The sequence below is a fragment of the Musa acuminata genome, chromosome BXJ1-7 (genome assembly GCF_036884655.1).
Source record: "Musa acuminata AAA Group cultivar baxijiao chromosome BXJ1-7, Cavendish_Baxijiao_AAA, whole genome shotgun sequence".
Classification (NCBI taxonomy): domain Eukaryota; kingdom Viridiplantae; phylum Streptophyta; class Magnoliopsida; order Zingiberales; family Musaceae; genus Musa; species Musa acuminata.
In genome coordinates, this window is record NC_088333.1 from 8,988,977 (window position 1) to 9,007,891 (window position 18,915).

General features: G+C 37.9%; 1 protein-coding gene and 1 long non-coding RNA gene across 5 annotated transcripts in view; one reads left to right on the top strand and one right to left on the bottom strand.

Moving 5' to 3' along the window:
* LOC135680127 (uncharacterized) overlaps positions 1-15,610 on the bottom strand; it is a 35,876-nt gene extending 20,266 nt beyond the window's left edge. Inside the window, 13 exon segments of the mRNA XM_065194114.1 lie at positions 1,058-1,148; positions 1,320-1,366; positions 1,517-1,567; positions 2,409-2,520; positions 2,671-2,748; positions 3,483-5,744; positions 6,884-6,972; positions 7,085-7,153; positions 8,146-8,507; positions 8,658-8,729; positions 11,804-11,877; positions 13,430-13,656; positions 15,155-15,610. Coding sequence (XP_065050186.1) covers positions 1,058-1,148; positions 1,320-1,366; positions 1,517-1,567; positions 2,409-2,520; positions 2,671-2,748; positions 3,483-5,744; positions 6,884-6,972; positions 7,085-7,153; positions 8,146-8,507; positions 8,658-8,729; positions 11,804-11,877; positions 13,430-13,656; positions 15,155-15,499 — 3,879 coding nt within the window. The 5' untranslated portion in view covers positions 15,500-15,610.
* A 170-nt stretch (positions 15,611-15,780) lies between these two features.
* On the top strand, positions 15,781-18,794 carry LOC135679912 (uncharacterized). Of its 4 annotated transcripts, none has more exons than XR_010515365.1 (5): positions 15,781-16,170; positions 17,436-17,958; positions 18,052-18,163; positions 18,279-18,457; positions 18,548-18,794. It is a non-coding gene; the product is annotated as an uncharacterized LOC135679912 (long non-coding RNA). The 4 variants fall into 4 exon arrangements; XR_010515364.1 differs by having other exon boundaries at positions 18,282-18,457; XR_010515362.1 differs by having other exon boundaries at positions 17,436-18,163.
* Positions 18,795-18,915: the final 121 nt, after the last annotated feature.

Genomic DNA, 18,915 nt, shown 5'->3' on the forward strand with positions numbered 1-18,915 from the left:
CCTGCTTTGCTTTCATCAGCCTCTCACCATCATCTTATTTATCGCGCCGACTACAACTCCCCCGTGGATCGAACTCGAGTCTGGTCGCGGGACTCTAAAACGACTCGGTCTAACACATAGTCACATTGGGTTCATGAAATAACATAAATAACCAATTTACATTTATTCTAAAAGGGATTATTCCACCTCGCAACTTCTCCAATATACCTCAATCTAATTATTGTTTGGTTGTCCCTTTTTGCCAACAGTAATTACTATGCAGGTGGTTTTCCTTGGAATAATTACTCATCTATTTGTGAACCATCTGATATAATTCAACATGGAGACATCCGCGTTAGACGACATTTGACAGATTTAGATCCCTAATAATCCATTTAACTCGCGGAACCCTGTGCTACAGGACTAGACATTGGCCGGAACGGGCTCGACCGGAACACAATCAACATGGTAGAATTGTATTGGTTGTTTTCGCTGTTTCCAACTTATGTAAAACACAATAATATCTTTCATAGGACCGCTGTACATACATACATGCATGCATGCATAAACAGCCAGGCAGATGTATTAGTTCCTAATAAACTGAGGAAAGTTTCCCAACTTGACAAAACATTGAACATCTAGGGCGACCCCATAGATGCTACTGAGCACCAAAGTTCTTTTTAATAATAGAGAACATTAATATAATTTACAGACTTTAGAAACCAAAACTAATTTTACTATGGAGGGCAAAAAAGTGATGATACTGTCAAGTTACAAAAAAAGAACAAAGCACATCTGCAAAACCTCAGCTGACACCAGGCAATTTTCTTGATAGTATATATACAAAGGGTTTGTAAAGACCTATCTATCCAATCACAGCCTTGGGGGCTACTACTTTCGGGACATCTACAGATTAGTCCTCCACAGATTGCATTCATCAAATGGACTCATTGAAGTAAAAATATAGATCTCAAAATCGCTATCCGGTGTCAACCTTGAGAAAACGGCACGAGTCGTGGTTTGAGTTGAATTCACTGACCAAATTTTCTGTAGCTTTCATCACTTGGAAGCTACTCACTTTGAGGAGATGGTGATTGTAGCAGAGAGGTGGAGGGTCCATGGAGGATTTACTATTAACTTTTATAAGCATCCGACTTCTGATCATGTCTCTACTTTATATGTTTCCGAATTCTGATCAAATCTCTTGAACGACTGAACAGTTCGGCCACAAACTTCACCTTTATATTGATAAAATATCACCAGCCAATTTACAGTTCCATGAGAAACCGCTAATATCCAATAGCTCACTAGATTGCAGGGATACACCACCTGAAATCTACTCATTTGTGTAGCCATCAGCAAAGGTCTTTATTCTTTGCTTGAGAGTCTGCAAAAAGATGAATTGCTTTAGCATGCTTCCCAAAATTCAAGGAATCACTTGCAGATAATTGCGTTGTTTTTATTAAGGTAAGTAGCGACAACAAGAAAGCAAAAAGATTCAGATGAAGGCATGATTCAGTTAAAGGTGAAATTGTACCTTCAGTTCTTCATGCAGCAATATGAAGACCTTCTTCATCTGCCTATTCCTCTGAAACATCAAGGCCAGTACTCATTTAGTTCTGATACCATCTCAGAGAGAGATAAATGACATCATCAAAAGAACAACATTTCTTTTCTTGAAGCTAAGGTTAATTTGATAGGACTTACACAATGATTTTTTTTTATTAAAGAAACTCGTTATATGGTATATCACACACTACAAGGCCATCAATTACATTCCCACTCTCACTGAAAGATTTAAAGAATTTTCCACATTATTAGCAAAAAAACTCAAACAGCGGAAAAAGCATATGGGCCAGCGTATATGCATCCCTACCCTCACCACCTCAACAAAATTAATTGAATCCTTCTATGTTGGCATAGAATACTGGATAATAAACTGGAGATTGTGAAGTTCAGTTTTGTCTGAAAGAAAGGCCTTAAACATGATAAACATTAATGTGATCAACGTTAATATGCATTTTCTGAATTCATGAAGTCATTTCAGGCAGATATAATACATATAAATCAATAAGAAAGACATTAAAAAGGTATCGGATTGCCCAACAGAAAGTGGGGTCTATCATGCAACTATAGAGCAAATAATTTAATACGATTTTTGGGACAGTATCACAAACACGGTAAAGTCTCCATGAAGTATAATATGTAAATATTTTAGAACAACATCACATGCAAACAAGCATAGAAATATTATACTGAGAAAGATTAAACGTTTACTGCAGCTTATATCAGCATACCAAACTGAATAAGCACACTTCTGTGCAACTTTTTATCGGTAAGCATAATTTCCTTTCTAACAGGAGCTTGTAAAGTTATTCTAAATTATTTGATCAACCAAATATTTGTCAATTTAATTATAACAAATCTACCTCTTGATAATGGTGATACATTTCTCTCAACTTCTCCACAACATTATAGTATTCCTTCACGTCTCGCCCTTTGGCAATTTCAAGATCATCACCCAGTTGAAGGAAAACATTCCTGTATTCAAAAGATTTAACATGCAAAAATCCATATATATTATTTGCACAGACTCAACAATTGAACAATTTCGGGGTCATTGAAGCAGCTTTTTGAACTAAGTTACTAAAAGAAAATTTTATTAAAGAGTAATAAAATAAACTTAAGTACCTAATTTTCTCCAAGTTTTTATTCAGGTAACAGTATACTTCATACTTCTCACGGTACTCCTGGACATATTGTTTATACCTGTTACAATCAATTTTATAGTGTCAAAGCAAAATAAGCTTAAATAAAATGTAAAGAATCACAGTTCAAATATGATTCAAGATATGTGCAAATCTTGTTCTTTAAACAAACCTTAATACTGATTTACTTTTCAATTTGACCTAATGTTATAAGGAAGATTGTGGACTGTGGAGAAGGTTAGAATGCCAATATTCTCTCTTTGACCAGAACAAGGTGCTAATACTAAAAATGGACTACCCTATTTACCTCATATTTGCAAAATTCTGATAAGCAAAATGCATCAAATCATAACATAAGACCTTGTTATGAATCCGATGCATGGACACTGATCAAACATAACTTGGACATTTTCAAAGGACAAGTATCACTGCATCCATTCATCAGTTATATAGTATGTCGCCTCTTCTCTGTTCGAGTCTACAAAGAATGAAATAACCATATCTGAAATTAACATAATCCTCATGAAGTCAACAAGACCAAGCTGACCAAGATGATAAAACCAAGATGGCATGTCAAGTCAGCTCAAAATTTAAATATCAAACTGCCAGGCCACAAATAGGAAGTCATGTGCAACAAGATCAAAAGAGATGCCACAAAATGAACATAAATAATGGTTATTCATGTGATACAGAGACCAAGATGCTAATGCCGACATGATTGTGATAGTCATTATATGTATAACTGCTGATGCCATAACTTAAGCCTAAATGCAAGCTACTAGAGCAAGAACTTACTCTGAGAGGTCCTTGATTGGACCCCTAAGTTCTGGTTCATCTTTGTCATATTTTAAATAAAAGAAATTATCCTCGTCAGAAGAAGAGTCCCTCCTACTCCTGTCATTACCATCATTCACCATCAAAACATTATTCTTACTTTGGTCTGATGCATTTGACTTCTGAGCTAACTCTCCATTGTTCTGACCAGTTTGACCACTATTCTTGTTATCATGCTGTAGCATGTTAGCATGGATTTTCTTGTAAGCACCTGAATGGTTTTCCAGACCCATTTTCTGGCCTGACCGCTTCTCATTTCTACTAGCTGTTTCTGCAGATTTGTCCCAACAAGCAGCTTCAGAATTGGCATGATCCACTGCTGGCAACTGCTCATTCTGGCAAACCATTGTTCTTGGCTGAGGCTGTGCGGGCTGTGCTGAATCTGAAAAGCTTTCTGCTGGGTCTCTCCTCTGAAGTCCATGGTTCCCCTGCCCTGCAACCCTAGAACCTGTTGGTGATTGCTTCTTCAGATTACGAGAAGCACTAATGCAAGTTCTTCCCTTGCTTATTTCTAGATCTGAATTAACAGAAGCTCTTCCCTTGCTTTTTTCAAAATCTGAGCCATCATTAGCAGGAACCTTATTCTCCAATGTCTTGAAAGATCCTTTTCTGTCCAGTTGTATCTTAACTACTGCAGATTCCTCTCCACCTTTTGGAGTTTCACGAAACTCGCCCAATTCCAGATCTGAAAGCTCTCTTCTGAGCATACTTCCCTTACCACCAACAATTTGAGACCTTTCACCATCAGATTTCTCCTTGCCAGTTTGCTGTCCATTAATCTTCGACGTGCCAAAGTGCTCACTAGATTTTGTCTGACAAGAATCATGAAAGGCTGAAAATTTAGCTCCACTAATTTCCCCAACATTTTTCGCAAAGTATCTCTCCTTCACATCACTGTTATTATTTCTGATATCCTTCTGCATCTTCTCCTTTAAATTAAAGTTGTCACGTAAATGTAAGTCTCTATCCAAATTATCACGAGTAATTTCTGCATACTTTTTTCCAGTTTTTTCAATGTATCTGCTGGGTTTCTCCATTGAATCTGAACCTTTATTCCTATTATCTAAACCTGATGCAAAATCAGGGCTTGGAGGCATTCTGCTTGAGTTTCCTGGTGCCAAAGTTCTTCCGTACATGGCTGGGCTGCATTCCTGTGAATCACTATCTGTACTCTTACCACCGAGCAAAAAATTCTGTGTCTCAATTGTACGGTCTTTGTACCCATCATGCCTGGGCCGTTCAGGAGAGACATGCGGCATACCGCCTGAAAAGGTAGCATCTTCACTCTTTCTCGAAGACATAAATTGGGCAGAGCTTGCAACCTTTGCTTTCTTAGCACCTTCTGGTCTCCCTTCGGAGTATTCTGAAGTGAAAGCCCTTTTAGGCTTCTGTTTGGTAACTTTTTTACTACTATCTGATGGTTCATGATTAGACCCATCTTTTGGAGTAGTTTGTCTCTCATTGTTACTTGACTTTAGGACTTGCTCATTTACATCATTGAAAGAATAATTACCTGACGGCATCTGCTGCCTCTCCAGTTGCTTACCTCGATAAGGTGAAGTAGATGCTCCCTTCTCAGAAAAAAGGAAATTTGCATTTGCTTCAAGATTTTCAAACGCTTCATTACTTCCATTAGGCGGAAAGCATTTGCTAGGTTCTACCACTTCGGTCATCTGGTCAATCTTATCAGAATCATTCAAATCAATAGGTGGTGATGGAACTTGAGCTTCTTGATCCATCCTAACATCATTTTTTACATGTTCATCACCAAATATGGTCCACGCTTTGGGTGAGGAAGATAATAGAGTTTCAGTTGTCATAGCTTTGTGAACAACCACCTCTTTTTCATTGTCGCTAGTCATTATATCCACATCAACATCAGATCCCTCCTTGCTGCTAGAGGAACCATCACTCTCGCTGTCACTGCTGCTTGCCCTACTTTGACTACCACTGTCACTTCCACTGCCACTGCTTTCGCTATCACTTTCAGAATCACTTCCACTTTCACTAGAGCTGCAAGCTTGGACTTGACTATCGTTATTGGCCTTCATATCACTGGAAAAAGGATCTTGAGAACTTCCTACCGTGTCAATATTTCCAGTAATATCTAGTTCTTCTTCTGGATTTAAGTTTGAATTAGTTTCATGCTCAATTTTCTCTTCCAAGGCTTTCTCCACATCGGCTACCACTGCTTCAGTATGGTCATGTGAGCTCTCGGGAGAGCTGCAAATTAAAGACAATTTTATTTTGAGCATTTGTGAAAACAAGTACTTTATCATTGTTTATCATGTACATCATATGTACAACACTGTTTCCCCAGTACAACACATTCTTTGGGCGAAAACAATCAATATAAGAATTTCAACACAAAATGCAGAGATCCATCCAAACAAAGACAAATAAGAGCATAATGCCTCATGTGATATAGCAATCTGATATTAGTGACTAACAAAAAATAAATAAATAAAGCAAGAAACACAAAGTACTGCATACATTTACATTCTGGATCTTGTATAATGTCCTATGTGCATGGCATGCTCCAATCTACTGTCCTAGCACCTTGCATAGGTAGGTGCCGCTTGATGGGTATAACACATGATGGTGGCACAAGTAGATATTAGCACGAGATTTAAATATGGATGGCTAAAGTTAGATGCTTGCATAAAAATTACACCTGAAATAACCACCAGTTAACTAACGATTGTCCATTTGAAGAATTTCTACATTGGATCATAGATATTGCAAAGAAGAGCATCTACGTGAAGAAAATCACAGAGAGAACTACATACAACTTAAAATGCATAGACAACTTTACAAAAAAAATCATTTTTTGTTATACATAGTCATTCATGAGAAGGAGGACAAACCTATGACATTTAAATTAGCACTTTTCTTTTTGTTGTATGTAGTTCACAAGTTAGTTCTAAGAAGTAAATAATTTAGAAATGAAGAAGAAAAAGCATGACAGAACTATATCTTAAGCTATTCACATCATTTCACTATGGCTTGGCAATATTACAATGGAAATCTTGTCCAAATTCAGCCAAATGCTTGTGTACTGCATCCAAAGAAAAAAAAAGGCAAATAAGAAGGGAATTCTGAGGTGTCACATGGGATTTTCCTTAATTTTGTTCTTTTTTCTCTGACTTGTGTTTTCAGGGGAGACAGCAGGAGGCTGCTGAACAAGCTATAAGATACTGATGCTTCTATACGTCATAAAATTTTTCTTCTCTCTATTTCTAACCAAAACCAAGTAAAATCAAAGTTTCCCTTCTATTTGCTTCCTAGATCTAACTTTGCTGGTTACAAAGAAATTAGAGAAATACAAAATGGAATAATTAGAAACATGTGGTGAGATATACCTCCCGCTTTCAGGTGCTCGTGCAATGGAGCTTTCCAACTCCACTCCAGGTTTCAAGAAGTACCTGCCTGGGGCTTGGCAAATGGTAATCTGTTAACCAGATAATGTGGAAACATGTCAACCTCTATCACATGCTGAACTCTATCCTAGTTCTCTAGTGTAAATTTCCCAAATTGCTAAAAGATAGTTTATCTTAACTTACATGTTTTATGACACTCTCGATCTTCTTAACAGAGTTTGGAACTCTCTCTCCCACTGCTTTCTCCAAAGCCTAGAATAAATTAAATATTTCATTACAATTTAGAAATAAAACCAAGAGGAAGATTCACAACTTATCTAAATATGAAATAAAAAATATATAATACCCTTTGCAACGATAGTAATTTTCATTACATGTACAGTTCATGAACATAGAGTATTGTACAAGGTGAGCATAATATCCTACTGGGTCTTTCGACGGAGCTTCTTGACAGAGATTTATGCTCCATGCTCATCTTGGTGTGACAGCACATACGACTCCTCATAAACATGGGAATGGTTGAAGAAATGTAAATAGATAAATATCAGTGAGTTCATGAAGACAAAAAAAGAGATGGATACTGTCTACTTGCTTCTAGTGAGTATGATAGCCAATGAAAGCAATCAGATGGTCTCAGCAGAGATAAATTCCACAATCTATGCTTGAAAACTAATGCTCCAAGATTTCATCCCAATCCATCACTAGATTTGAATCATCATATGGTTCATTAGAAAAAATAACAAGATATCTAAAAGCTCTTTGTTTTACTAGTGATGTTGCCCTTTACAGAGCTGAATTGCATGACAAAGTCAATGCAACAGAAGACAAATAGTTAGGACCTCATAGCTTGTTGTTGGTGGTAATGGTGAGAAGTAAGATTTGTATTCCACCAAATCATAAATACATAAAAACCAGGTCAGCTAAACTATATTCCGTAATTTCACATCAAAAAATGATAAAAGAAGGAACAATTCACTAATGGAGGAGAAAGGAGAGTTCTCAGAAGTCAGGAAACGGTGCGACTAATACCATAGTTAGCTTTTTGTAATTAGTTTTGCCCATTGTGAAAATGAGCACTAAATTACAAGTCTAAAACTAAATAAAAAAAATCCCACGTTCATTTGCCTTCAAAATAAATCAGCAATCCTACATTATTACCTTACCAAGAAAGTGCTTGTCGATATTTTTTTGGTGCTTGTGAATTCAAAGGTGATTATATCACATTATTCAGAAAAGACATTTACCTTCAAGCTCATTCCTTTGGGATTTTCGGACAGTACAGTGATCAGAAGGTGACGCAAATCATGTAATTGATCACCAACTTGAACTGCATGCCCACTTGCATCATGCTTAACACCACTTGAAACCCTGCTAGGGACTTCCTTAAAGTTCCCAGATTCCTCTTTGTTTATATTTGAGGAGGGAATATTGTCATCATGTTGTTTCTGGCCTTTCAATGAAGTGCTAATTCCAAAAGTTGAACCAGAAGTCCCAGGTACATGTTGCTCAGGAGGTGAAGGAAGTGGTGACACTGAAAGTCTGCCTTTATTGTTGTTTGATGCTGTTACAGACTTCACAACAGGTCTGGAAGGACCAATATGGGAAACTGAAACAAGCAAAGACAAAAGGAATAGATGATTCAGCAATCCGATCTCTCAACAAGAAATAACTAGAAAAGACAACACATCATAACCAAGGTACAATGACAATATGAGTACAAAAATGTGAAATTTTATGAGCAAGTGACAAAGTCCACCTTGATTTGAGTCGGTCTTCCGCTTTTTAAAAAACTCCTTCTTCTGTTTCCAATTCATTCTTCGCATACTACCTAGTGGAAAAGAAGCCACATATGATGCATCAAGAAGACTTGAGGCAATATAGAATTTAAATGCATATCTGAACTCCAAGAATACTGATATCCAATAAATAATAATAAATAAATATTTTGTAGTAGAATATTGCAATCAGGCTGTAGAGATTGCTTCCTGGGTACAGAACTATTGACCTCTCAGGAAATCTTAGAAGTTAACTAGAGGATTAATTGTTCTGATTATTGAAGTAGAAATTTTTACCCTGTGGAAATCAACCTGATGTGTGGGACAACTGTTCCAAATAAGATCAAGTTTCTGAGTCACTGCATCCTAACTTCAGCTTGTAATACTACAGAATACCAGACAGGGTCACTAATGTGCCTACCATATAGTTGAAACGAAAACATGTCAGACAGTGCTGGCCACAGGCCATCACATCGTTGGAACATTGTACATTACTCTTGGACACAAGTCAATATACATTAAACACCAGAAATGCTTTAACTGAATGAATAAATTAATCAAGTAGACTAGTGAATATTTGTTCTTCTCCCTAATAATTTCTTTTTTTTCCATTGACAACAAGTTATATTAAATCAATTAAGAAAGGAAAATTAAGCTAAAAAATAAGCGACATCAACTAGAAATTGTAGCTGACATCCAACTAGCTGTATTGTTGGTATCCGATACACACACATATATATAACACCAGAAATGCTTTGACTGAATAAATAAATTAATCAAGTACACAAGTGAAATTTGTTCTTCTCCCTAATAAGTTTTTCTTTTCCATTAACAACAAGTTATATTCAATAAATTAAGAAAAGAAACTTAAGCTAAAAAATAAACGACATCAACTATAAATTGTAACCAACATCCAACTAGCTATGTTGTTGGTATCCAATACACACACACACATATATGGAAGGAAAAAATATATTACAAATTGTAACTTACACATAATTTTCTAGCTATGTACAAATTACAAATAACTACCAAAAAATAATTTTATGAGTAAATAAATAAGAAAATTTTCTTTTCTAGGGACAAATAACTACAAGAAAGCAATGAGCACATTTGGTGAGAATGGTCTAGTACGAAGTAAAAAATGTCTTTGTGCAGATTTAGATTGCTAATTAAACTATAAATTGGCTAGAAAGTACACACATTTTTAGAAAATGATGCTCGATGCAATTCCAGAATATATACAAAGCTCTAAACACAATTTATGAAATGGCTGACAAAGAGGTTTTTAAATTAAGCATTGATATTGAGCCACAAGCACTTTCTCTAAGACATTATTCTTATAATCACTATTGTCAAATTCATACTTTGTTGGACACCAAAGTTTACCATATGGTTGTTACTGGTTGGTGTCATCTTTTTAGTATAAAGAGCGACCGGCTGGTACAGGTCAGTATACCATCTGGTATACTGGCATCGTACTAGTTTAATAAAAACCCAAAAGCAGTACTGAACCATGATTTAAATCCTTGAAGAAGTGTATCATTCTTGATAAAATTTAACAACAATTGACTGTCGAAAGCACTAAATCAAAGAGAGCTTTAGCTAAAAATATATGCAAGTGGTCATAATGAAAAAGAAACAACATAAAAAAGGCACACACAAACAATGAAAAGAGAAGTCAAATCATATGCACTTACAGCAGTGATGTGATCCATAAAATATTCAGACTAAGGATCAGTAATTGATTTCAAATAAATTCAGATTCATCCAACTAATTGAATTTCTAGCCCAATATAAAGGAACTCCAAATTTTTCATGATCATGATGAACTTAAAGTTCATAACAGTGATTTAAAAGGTGCTAGACACCAAAAGGCGCCAAGGTTAAAAAATGCCCGAGACGCTAAGTGCTCGCCTAGGCGCCGCCCAAGCGAAGCGAGGTACTTTAAAATATTAAAACATAAAATTATAAAATTATAATTAATAAATAGAGATTAACAATGTTAAAATCTAAATAGTGACTATTATATGATAACAGTAGTCTACTGTTAATAGCATTTTAATCTACTGTTAAAGTAGTTAGAGAGGAGAAAAAAGTCACTAATAGTGGAAAGTAGAGAAGGAGAGGGCGCCGATGACGGACGACGACGGCAGCGACAGAGGAAGTTGCAGACGACAACAATAGCGACGGAGGAAGTTTCGGATAACGACAGAGGAAGCTACGAATGACAGCAGCATAGACGAAGAAAGCTTCGAACGATGACAGCGACAACGACAGAAGCTGTGGACGGTGACATTGTGGGCGGAGGAAGCTTCAGATGTATCCGTAGGTAGCAAAGGAAGCTGTAGTCCTCTCCCTCGACGATGGAAGGAGATGCACATGGAAGCAATGACGACGGAGGGAATTGCACACAAAAGCTAGACCTTCGGACCCGTTTGTCGATGGCAAAGGAAGCGTCAATCCTGCGTGTCAACGGCAGAGGCAGCAACAAAGGAAGCAACGACGGCAAAGGCAATGGCTTCGCACGAAGTAGAGTTTATGGCTTGGGGTCGTGCGAGGGGGCGGGGTTTACATGCGTAGATTTAGTAACATCATATAGCTTAGTTGGTTTAATCGAACCACCTAAGCAACTGTTCAACCGAACCAAACTTAACAGTCTGGTTCGGTTGCTTTCTTTTTCAATGCGGCGCTCGCTCAAGGCGCCCAGCGCCTGGGTTCGGGCAAGCAACCTGGCGGCACATCACTGAAGCACGTCACCTGATCAATGCTTGAGGCACTCAAGCAACTATTTAAACCCTTGGTTGGCAATTTCTATTTAAATCTGTTTAGGAACCCATCTACAAGTTACAACATGTTCACTTCGACCTCTAAAATAATGTCGAAATTCATATGTCCATTTCTGTCCAGATGCAGATTGGAAACTCAACTCAAACAAAAATCAAGAAAAAGAAAGGAGATTTCCAGCTGTTATCCAATTATTTAATTCAGTCAACTTTGCTTGAAGAATTACTTCCAACAAAAATGGAACAGAAAGCAGGAAAATAACACAAAAGCATGTCACAAATTACAGAAATTCAAAAGATAAAGAGCAACTAATGCCAACATCAGAAGAGTAAGTGCTGACCCTCAACAGCAGCAGCAGCAAATGTTTTGGCCTGATTTTTCACAGATGGATTTGCAGGGTCTAATACTATGGCCCTGTAAACAGAACAGTCAACCAAAATGAGAACAAGTCATTCCATTAAATAGAATGGACAGCTAAATACATACAAGCATATACAACATACAGAAGGAAATACGATAAAATCAAAATGTTTGTTCTTCTTCACATAGACAATGGCATAGGACAAAAAGAAAAGTGCTTGTTTAAACAATAAAGCCACAAATTAATAGAAATTTAGCCAACATTCAATAAGTGTGATTTTCCATAAAGTCAATTCCTAGCAATTGCAGTAAGAAAGTTCAGCAGGAGCATCTTTAGCTAGGTGAACTATAAAAATCTACTTGTAATAATCTATCAACATAACTACCCTAGGGAACTAGTTTCTTGTCAAATTATTTAATATCTCATACAGGCAATTGTAGTATCACAGGACATAAACACTCCCCCTGATGTCACATCTTGTGTTACAAGAACTAAGATTACTAAAACCTTCTTATCATATTATTTGATATTCAATACATGCAATTGTAGAATAAACACACCTCCTAGTGTCACATCCCATATTATAAGCACTGAAATCACTAAAAGCTTCTTTTCATATTATTTGATATTTAATACAAGCAATTGCAGTATCACAGGACATAAACAGGTCCCCATATGTCACATCTTGTATTATAAGCACTAAGGTCACTAAAATCCTTCAACTTTAAGGAGTGAGTTTGCTTGTTAGAAAGAACTTAACAAAGGACCAGAAATCAAGAAGAAGCCAATGATGAATTAAAATCTAGTGGCATGGGCATGATGAAAAACTCTTAGATGTTGGAGATCTAGTCCATACACAAGTAAAATTAGAGTATAGATTGATGAAAACAGGTACCTTCTTGAAGTGAATATTGACAGTTGGAAGCACACAGTCCGAATCAAGATAATATTTTTGGAGATTGAGCTCAATAGAAGAGTCCTCAATCAACTTACTAAAAACTGGAATGATCAAACATGGATTGCGTCCATATAAATTGGAAGTTAGGACAATGATATTCATAAATAAAATGGTGCAGCAAAGTTTCAAATACTGGTCAAACTGATATGTACTAACCAATATTTACTGGTCACATGAAGTACCAATTTCGGACCATATCAGTCCATAGTGATCGAAATTATTTTTTTTTTTTTTCTGCTGGAAGGAAACAGTGCAGATCAGTATACCACCCAGTATAGTGGTATTGTACTGGTCTGATCTGTTGTCAGGACACATATCAGATTGGTACTTAAAAGTTAAAACCTTGGTCGGTAACATAATCAAATGGCTTAATGCAGAGAAATTGAAGGGCCAAACAGAGGTCATTCACCAATTTGGCAAAAACAAAGTTCATATTGGTTTAAAAGTGTTAGACATAAATCAAGACAGCTTCTATAGCTTATCACTGCCAAGTGGCAGTTCATTGAAAGTGAATAGCAGCAGAAAACGTTTTTTTGGGAAGATATTTCTTTTAAAGTATGCATAACAGACATACGATATCCTGTTAAGGAAAAGTGCATAGCAACAGAAATCTTATTTAATGCTGATTAAGGAGCTCTGAAACATACTTCCGAGATTTAGATAAGCGTTCAGCCTCCTCCGACCGCATTTTTACATGGTTCTTTGTGGACTCATCTAGGATTCTTTGAACAGTCAACTTGCGCCATGCAGAGCCACTTTCAACAAGCAATCCATGTCCACCCTCTCCACTTCGGTGTTCCTCGTAAATATCACAAAGATCTCCAAGTTCCCTTGACCATGTAAAACTGAATTCTTTACCTCCAACATCTATGACCTGATGCAAAGAAACACATTTTTAATAATGGCCATTTGCCTAAATATGCAATGGAAAAAAAATATTGCAGGAGCACAGAGCATCAAGTCCAGCAGATGTCATTTCACCCATTGTTTAGTTCCCTTTGGAAGCATCAATGCATTGGTTGTTTTACAATTTGTTTCCTTAAAACCTTATTGACTCATACCAATAGTCAAAAAATTAACTATTGCTGGAACTTGCCTAATTTTGAAATTTAGCTCATGCAACAAGGTTTTTGAGACAAACTAGGAATAAGAATAACACATTGCAGACATATTAAAATATACAACTAAGTTTTGGTGCCTCACTTATGGACCACCATCTTCAAAACAGTGGTAAAGAAAGGGCAATCCAGTAAAGCCTTCATGCATATGCAAGTGAAGAAAAAGAATTCTCAATTATTAAGTTGGTCATAATTCAAGGTTACATAGTTCCATGCTGGAAATTTTGAGATTTTTGTCACTCGTAATTGATTATACTCTTGAGTCATCAATAGATGGAACAGCTAGAATTCATCCAGTTGTAGCAATGTGCAAAGGATAAGCATGACAACATGCTATTGGAATAGCTTAGACAATAAACATGGATTTCACAACAATACAGAGCAGGTGTTCTACTCATGCAAATGGAAATAGTCCACTGAGAAAAGAAACACTTGACTTTTGACAAAGAAAAGAATAGGCATGCCGACATGAAACAAATCAATAGAAAAAACTGATTTGACCCAGTTGAGCTGAGCAGGACATAAATTCAGTCCATGCCCTATCCTAATAGGCAAGGGATGAATGATGACCCTATCAAATCATAGTGATATAATGGACGTAGTGATTGAAATATTGATTCGTCAAACATGAACTTTATACTTCTTTCCTTTACTTCTAGGAAATAAGTTGAATGTATCAATTAGATATTTCCCTTTTTATTCATCACATGGGTCATGAGTGACATTCTACATTTTAAAAGGCTTACCAAACACAAAGATCTTAAATTCAAGAACCTACAGATTTTTAGAGAGGACTTGAAATGCTAAAATAGAGGGGAACAGAGAGTGATAGGAAGACCAAGCTGTATCCAGGACACTTAACCAAAACTACAGCTCCTTTGCCTTCGACTCATTCTTGTGAAGGTGTCATCAAAATTACTCTGTTGAATCTTAATTGAAATAAGACCAGAATAAAGCAACAAAATTCTCAGATCATATGTATTATCAACATCCATACCACGTGAATTCCATTGAGTCGCTGAACTTATTACACATCAATCAAAATCCTTCACGGTTCAAACAATGCAAAGAACAAGGATAGAAAATCACATAAAGAGCATTTAACGCATACATCAATATAAATAAAATCATCTCAGGCATACAAGCAAAAATATGCCATTCAAACTAACATCAAAGAACAAGAAACCAAGACAATCGAGGCACTCATTCGCAGAGAACCAAATACAATACTGGAGGAGATTAAATAGGGCTTACGTTTCCCGAGGTGTTAAAGTTCGAGTCAAACTTGATCCTGGCGATCCCTCCCTGCGCCTCCACGCGCCTGATTTCATCAACCAGGTCAGGCGTGAGCCGAATAATCGCCGCGAAGTCGGGCGGGCCGCCTCCGGATTCGAGGCTGAAGGTCTCCTCGCGCGCGGGCGCGGAGGGGGCAACCGACGTACCGCCAGGGCGGCTCCGCGCCGCGGCGGCCGAGGCCCCGATCGGCAGGCGCCCGCCCGGGGCGGCGCCGGGGCGGTGGAGGGTTGTCGGGGGCGGAGCAGGCAAGGGGCGCTTTCCGTTCCCCCGCCCCGCTCCGGCACCCCTCCCTAGCTTGAACATCGACGGACAAGGGATCTACTTCGTCTCCGTCGCCGTGGGTGGAGGTGGGTGCCGGTGGCAATGGCGAAGAGAGACTCCTTGCTATCGCCTTTAGGGGAAACTATAACAGGAGGTTTATTCCTCGAAGCGTTTTTGGTATCGGCTGATATATATCGCTGCAATTTAATACAATACACCGAAAAAAAGAAAAAACCTGTATCTGAATCGTGAAATGACCGAAACACCCTTATGCACCCAATTAGATCAAATTGTTTCCTTTTCTGTATACGATCGGTCCGGGATCAAATGTCATAAAGGCAATGAGTGCGTCGCCCCGCTGACCATGTTGCATCATCGTCATCGATGCTTGCCTTTGGCTACAGAACGGGAAAGGCGATGTACTCGAGCCTCCTCCGACGGCCATGTAACGGCAGACAAATGCTCCTGCTCACTTTTCCAGCAGCGAAACTCCTTCTTGGCTCGCTCCTCCTCGCCCTGGCGGCGCTACCCGGCTGGAGACCGCGGCTTCCGCGTCTGCTCGCAGAAGAAACGTACGTGTGGCGAAGCCGGAGACCAAGCGCCCGACCGCTCTTTGGGCACACGCATCCGCGCGATACGTCGGCGAGGCTGTAGGCCGTTTGCGAGGTTGCCGCCTTCTTGAGGTGCGGCCGCTGCAAGGCCGTACGCTATCTGTAAGAAATCGGGGATTCACTTCCATCGCAACTTCTTCTTCTTTGGTTTCACTGACCTCATCTCGATTTTTGTTTTCTCTTTTTGGTAGCTTTTGATTCTTGATGTTTAATCAATGCATATATAATTGCTTCTCCTTAGCCTAAACCGGTTTGGGCATTGAGAGGGAATGTTAAAGCTTATAAATATATCGAGTATTTTTCTATCAGCTGAAGCTTTTTTGTGGTTACCTAAATCAAATCTTTATCATTCTAATTTGGTAAAAGTTGATGCTTATGCTAGTTTACTGTTTGAAACTGATGCTTACTGAAATCTAATTAGGCACTGTAGTCACTGTAGATAATTTCTAGGAGAAACTGTGTGCTCGCGGCATGTATATCTCTTTGTATTCAAGTAGGTGAGATCCTGAAAAGGGTTTAAAAGGATTTATGAAGAAGGGCTGAATGCGCAAGTTCTCTTCCTTTTTCAAGATAAGATTACATAATTTCTAACAGAGATGAATTATATAAAGATTCATTGGCAGCATTTATTGGAATGAGACTTTAAAATGTTCTTGTGAAAAGTATAAACACCATCAAGACCAATCCGATGGAAGCACCTACAATTTGGTGCACTGGGGGTTGATGTCACCTGTGGGACTTGTCGCCGAGGCAATCATCATGTACTTAGTCATTTGATTGAGATACAGGAGCCGCAGCTTTGTTTGTTACATTTTTCAAAAAGTTTCTGTGCTAAATTGATATGTGTAGGTCCTTCCTGAGTGCTCATAAGTCTATTTATAACATTAACTGAGTATTTCCTTTTTATTTACATTCTTGGATATCCCAAACATTGTCACAATTGATCTAACAGGTTTTCCATCATCTTCATTTACGCGAAACAATACTCATGTCTGCTATGAAGCATAGTGTAATGATTTCTTGAATATTGCAGCTATGAGAAATGTCACATTATTCACTGGAGATTAGGCCATGAAGTGGCCCATGCCCCATTAAGTCTGTCCAACTTGAATGTCTTTTTGTGTATCCTTATGATTTGTTTGTTAATCGTTTATAATTCAGAAATGCATTACGTCTTTAGGAATTCTAGTAGTCTTTTTATGTTTTTGAAAGTCTTATCCAGTGATTGCTGCAACCACTTCAAGGACGATAAACTTATAGTAGTAAAGATGTGTAGAGAAGTTGTATCTTATATTTGGGTAAAGAAATAGAAATAATGTACATAAACATGTCTTCATGAATATTAAGTGCCCTTTTTTTTCACAAAGGTGGAAACACAAGGTGAAAGCTTTCGGTAGGATCCATGGATCTTGACTTCAGCATGTGTTTTGGTTATCTGAAAGTCATGGACGTGACATTACCAGAAATCAAATCAAATAAGAGACGGTCAGTTTTCACTATCCTACAAATTACTTCAGAACTCTCTCCATATAAGTTCATCTTTTTCAAATTTAAAGCTTTCCAAAAGTCAGTTTCCGAGTTCCAGCCAAATCCGGTGAACCACGCACCAACTTGGGCCACTTTCACCATAATTGACACAAATATAAATGATTGTTTATCCGCTTTGGACTTTTTTGCCTCTTATGCTTTCTTATTTTAATATACTGTTAAATCTGGAGTTATGTAATCACCGTAAATTCCCTTTTTGGGAACTATGGGAATATATTGGCTGGTGCATTATAACCCCTCCTTTGGGAACTATGTCATCTTGTAAGAATTACAACTTTTTTGTTCTTAAGTGTTGTCTAGTCGTCAACAACCATACCAGAAAGGAGAGTGCAATCCAAATTGGTGAGTTTTTCAACATTGTGTATCTGCTGCTTGTGTCTGCCAGTTACCAATTTCGTCCCTTGTCACTGACCTTTGACAAGTTTGATGTATCAGGATCATCAAGCTGCGTTCTTCCATGGCTCTAGTTACATTCAAAACAAAGGCAGAGAGACTGTACAAGAATCTGGATAAGATGGAGGCTTCTTTGTCTGCTAACATATCTGAGGTTTGGAGCCTAATTCTAGTGCACCAAATTTATACCTTTTCCCAACCCATCATTCTCCTTTCCTTCACTTTGGTGAACTTGAATTTTCTTCCATCTCTTTGGTGTTTGTTTCCAGCAGCAGGGACAGTACTAATTTACAGTTCCTAAGTTGCTGTTCATTCTAAGCCATCTCTGGAGGCAGTTTGATGCTGCAAGAACCTACACAAGGCTGACTGAAGACGTGAAGCCTGAGAAGCTTCTGTCTATAAGGGCAAAGCTAACACAACAGCTGATAGGGATGCCCTTTCTTCCGAGGTGCCCTTCTCTTTTTCTTATGTCAACATTTTTGGTAACTCCCAACAATCCGTCAGCATATCCTTAGTGCCTTTCTGGTTGTGCTCTCAGGTCCAGAGATCAACATGTTGGCTGAAGGCCTCCACACCCTGATTACTTGCATGGACTAGGAAACTGAAACTGATGACTGGAAAAATACAATGGATCTCATATATATACATGATCCAGGGAGCATTTATTTATAGTGGATATATGGTTTCTTTTCCTGTGGGTGTTAGAGAGCATTGATCAATGGTTGTTTGAGGCTGCTAGTTCTTTGTGCCTTTTTAACTCAAATAAAGATCATATAGTGTGACAAGAGTCATGTGCAGAAGGTTGCTTTAGTGCTGCTGTTGTTGCAAAAGTTAGGGTTTAGCAGAGGCAATTGGCTTGGATGATTAATTAATCATGTTAGTAGGCACATCTAATACAGTTTATAA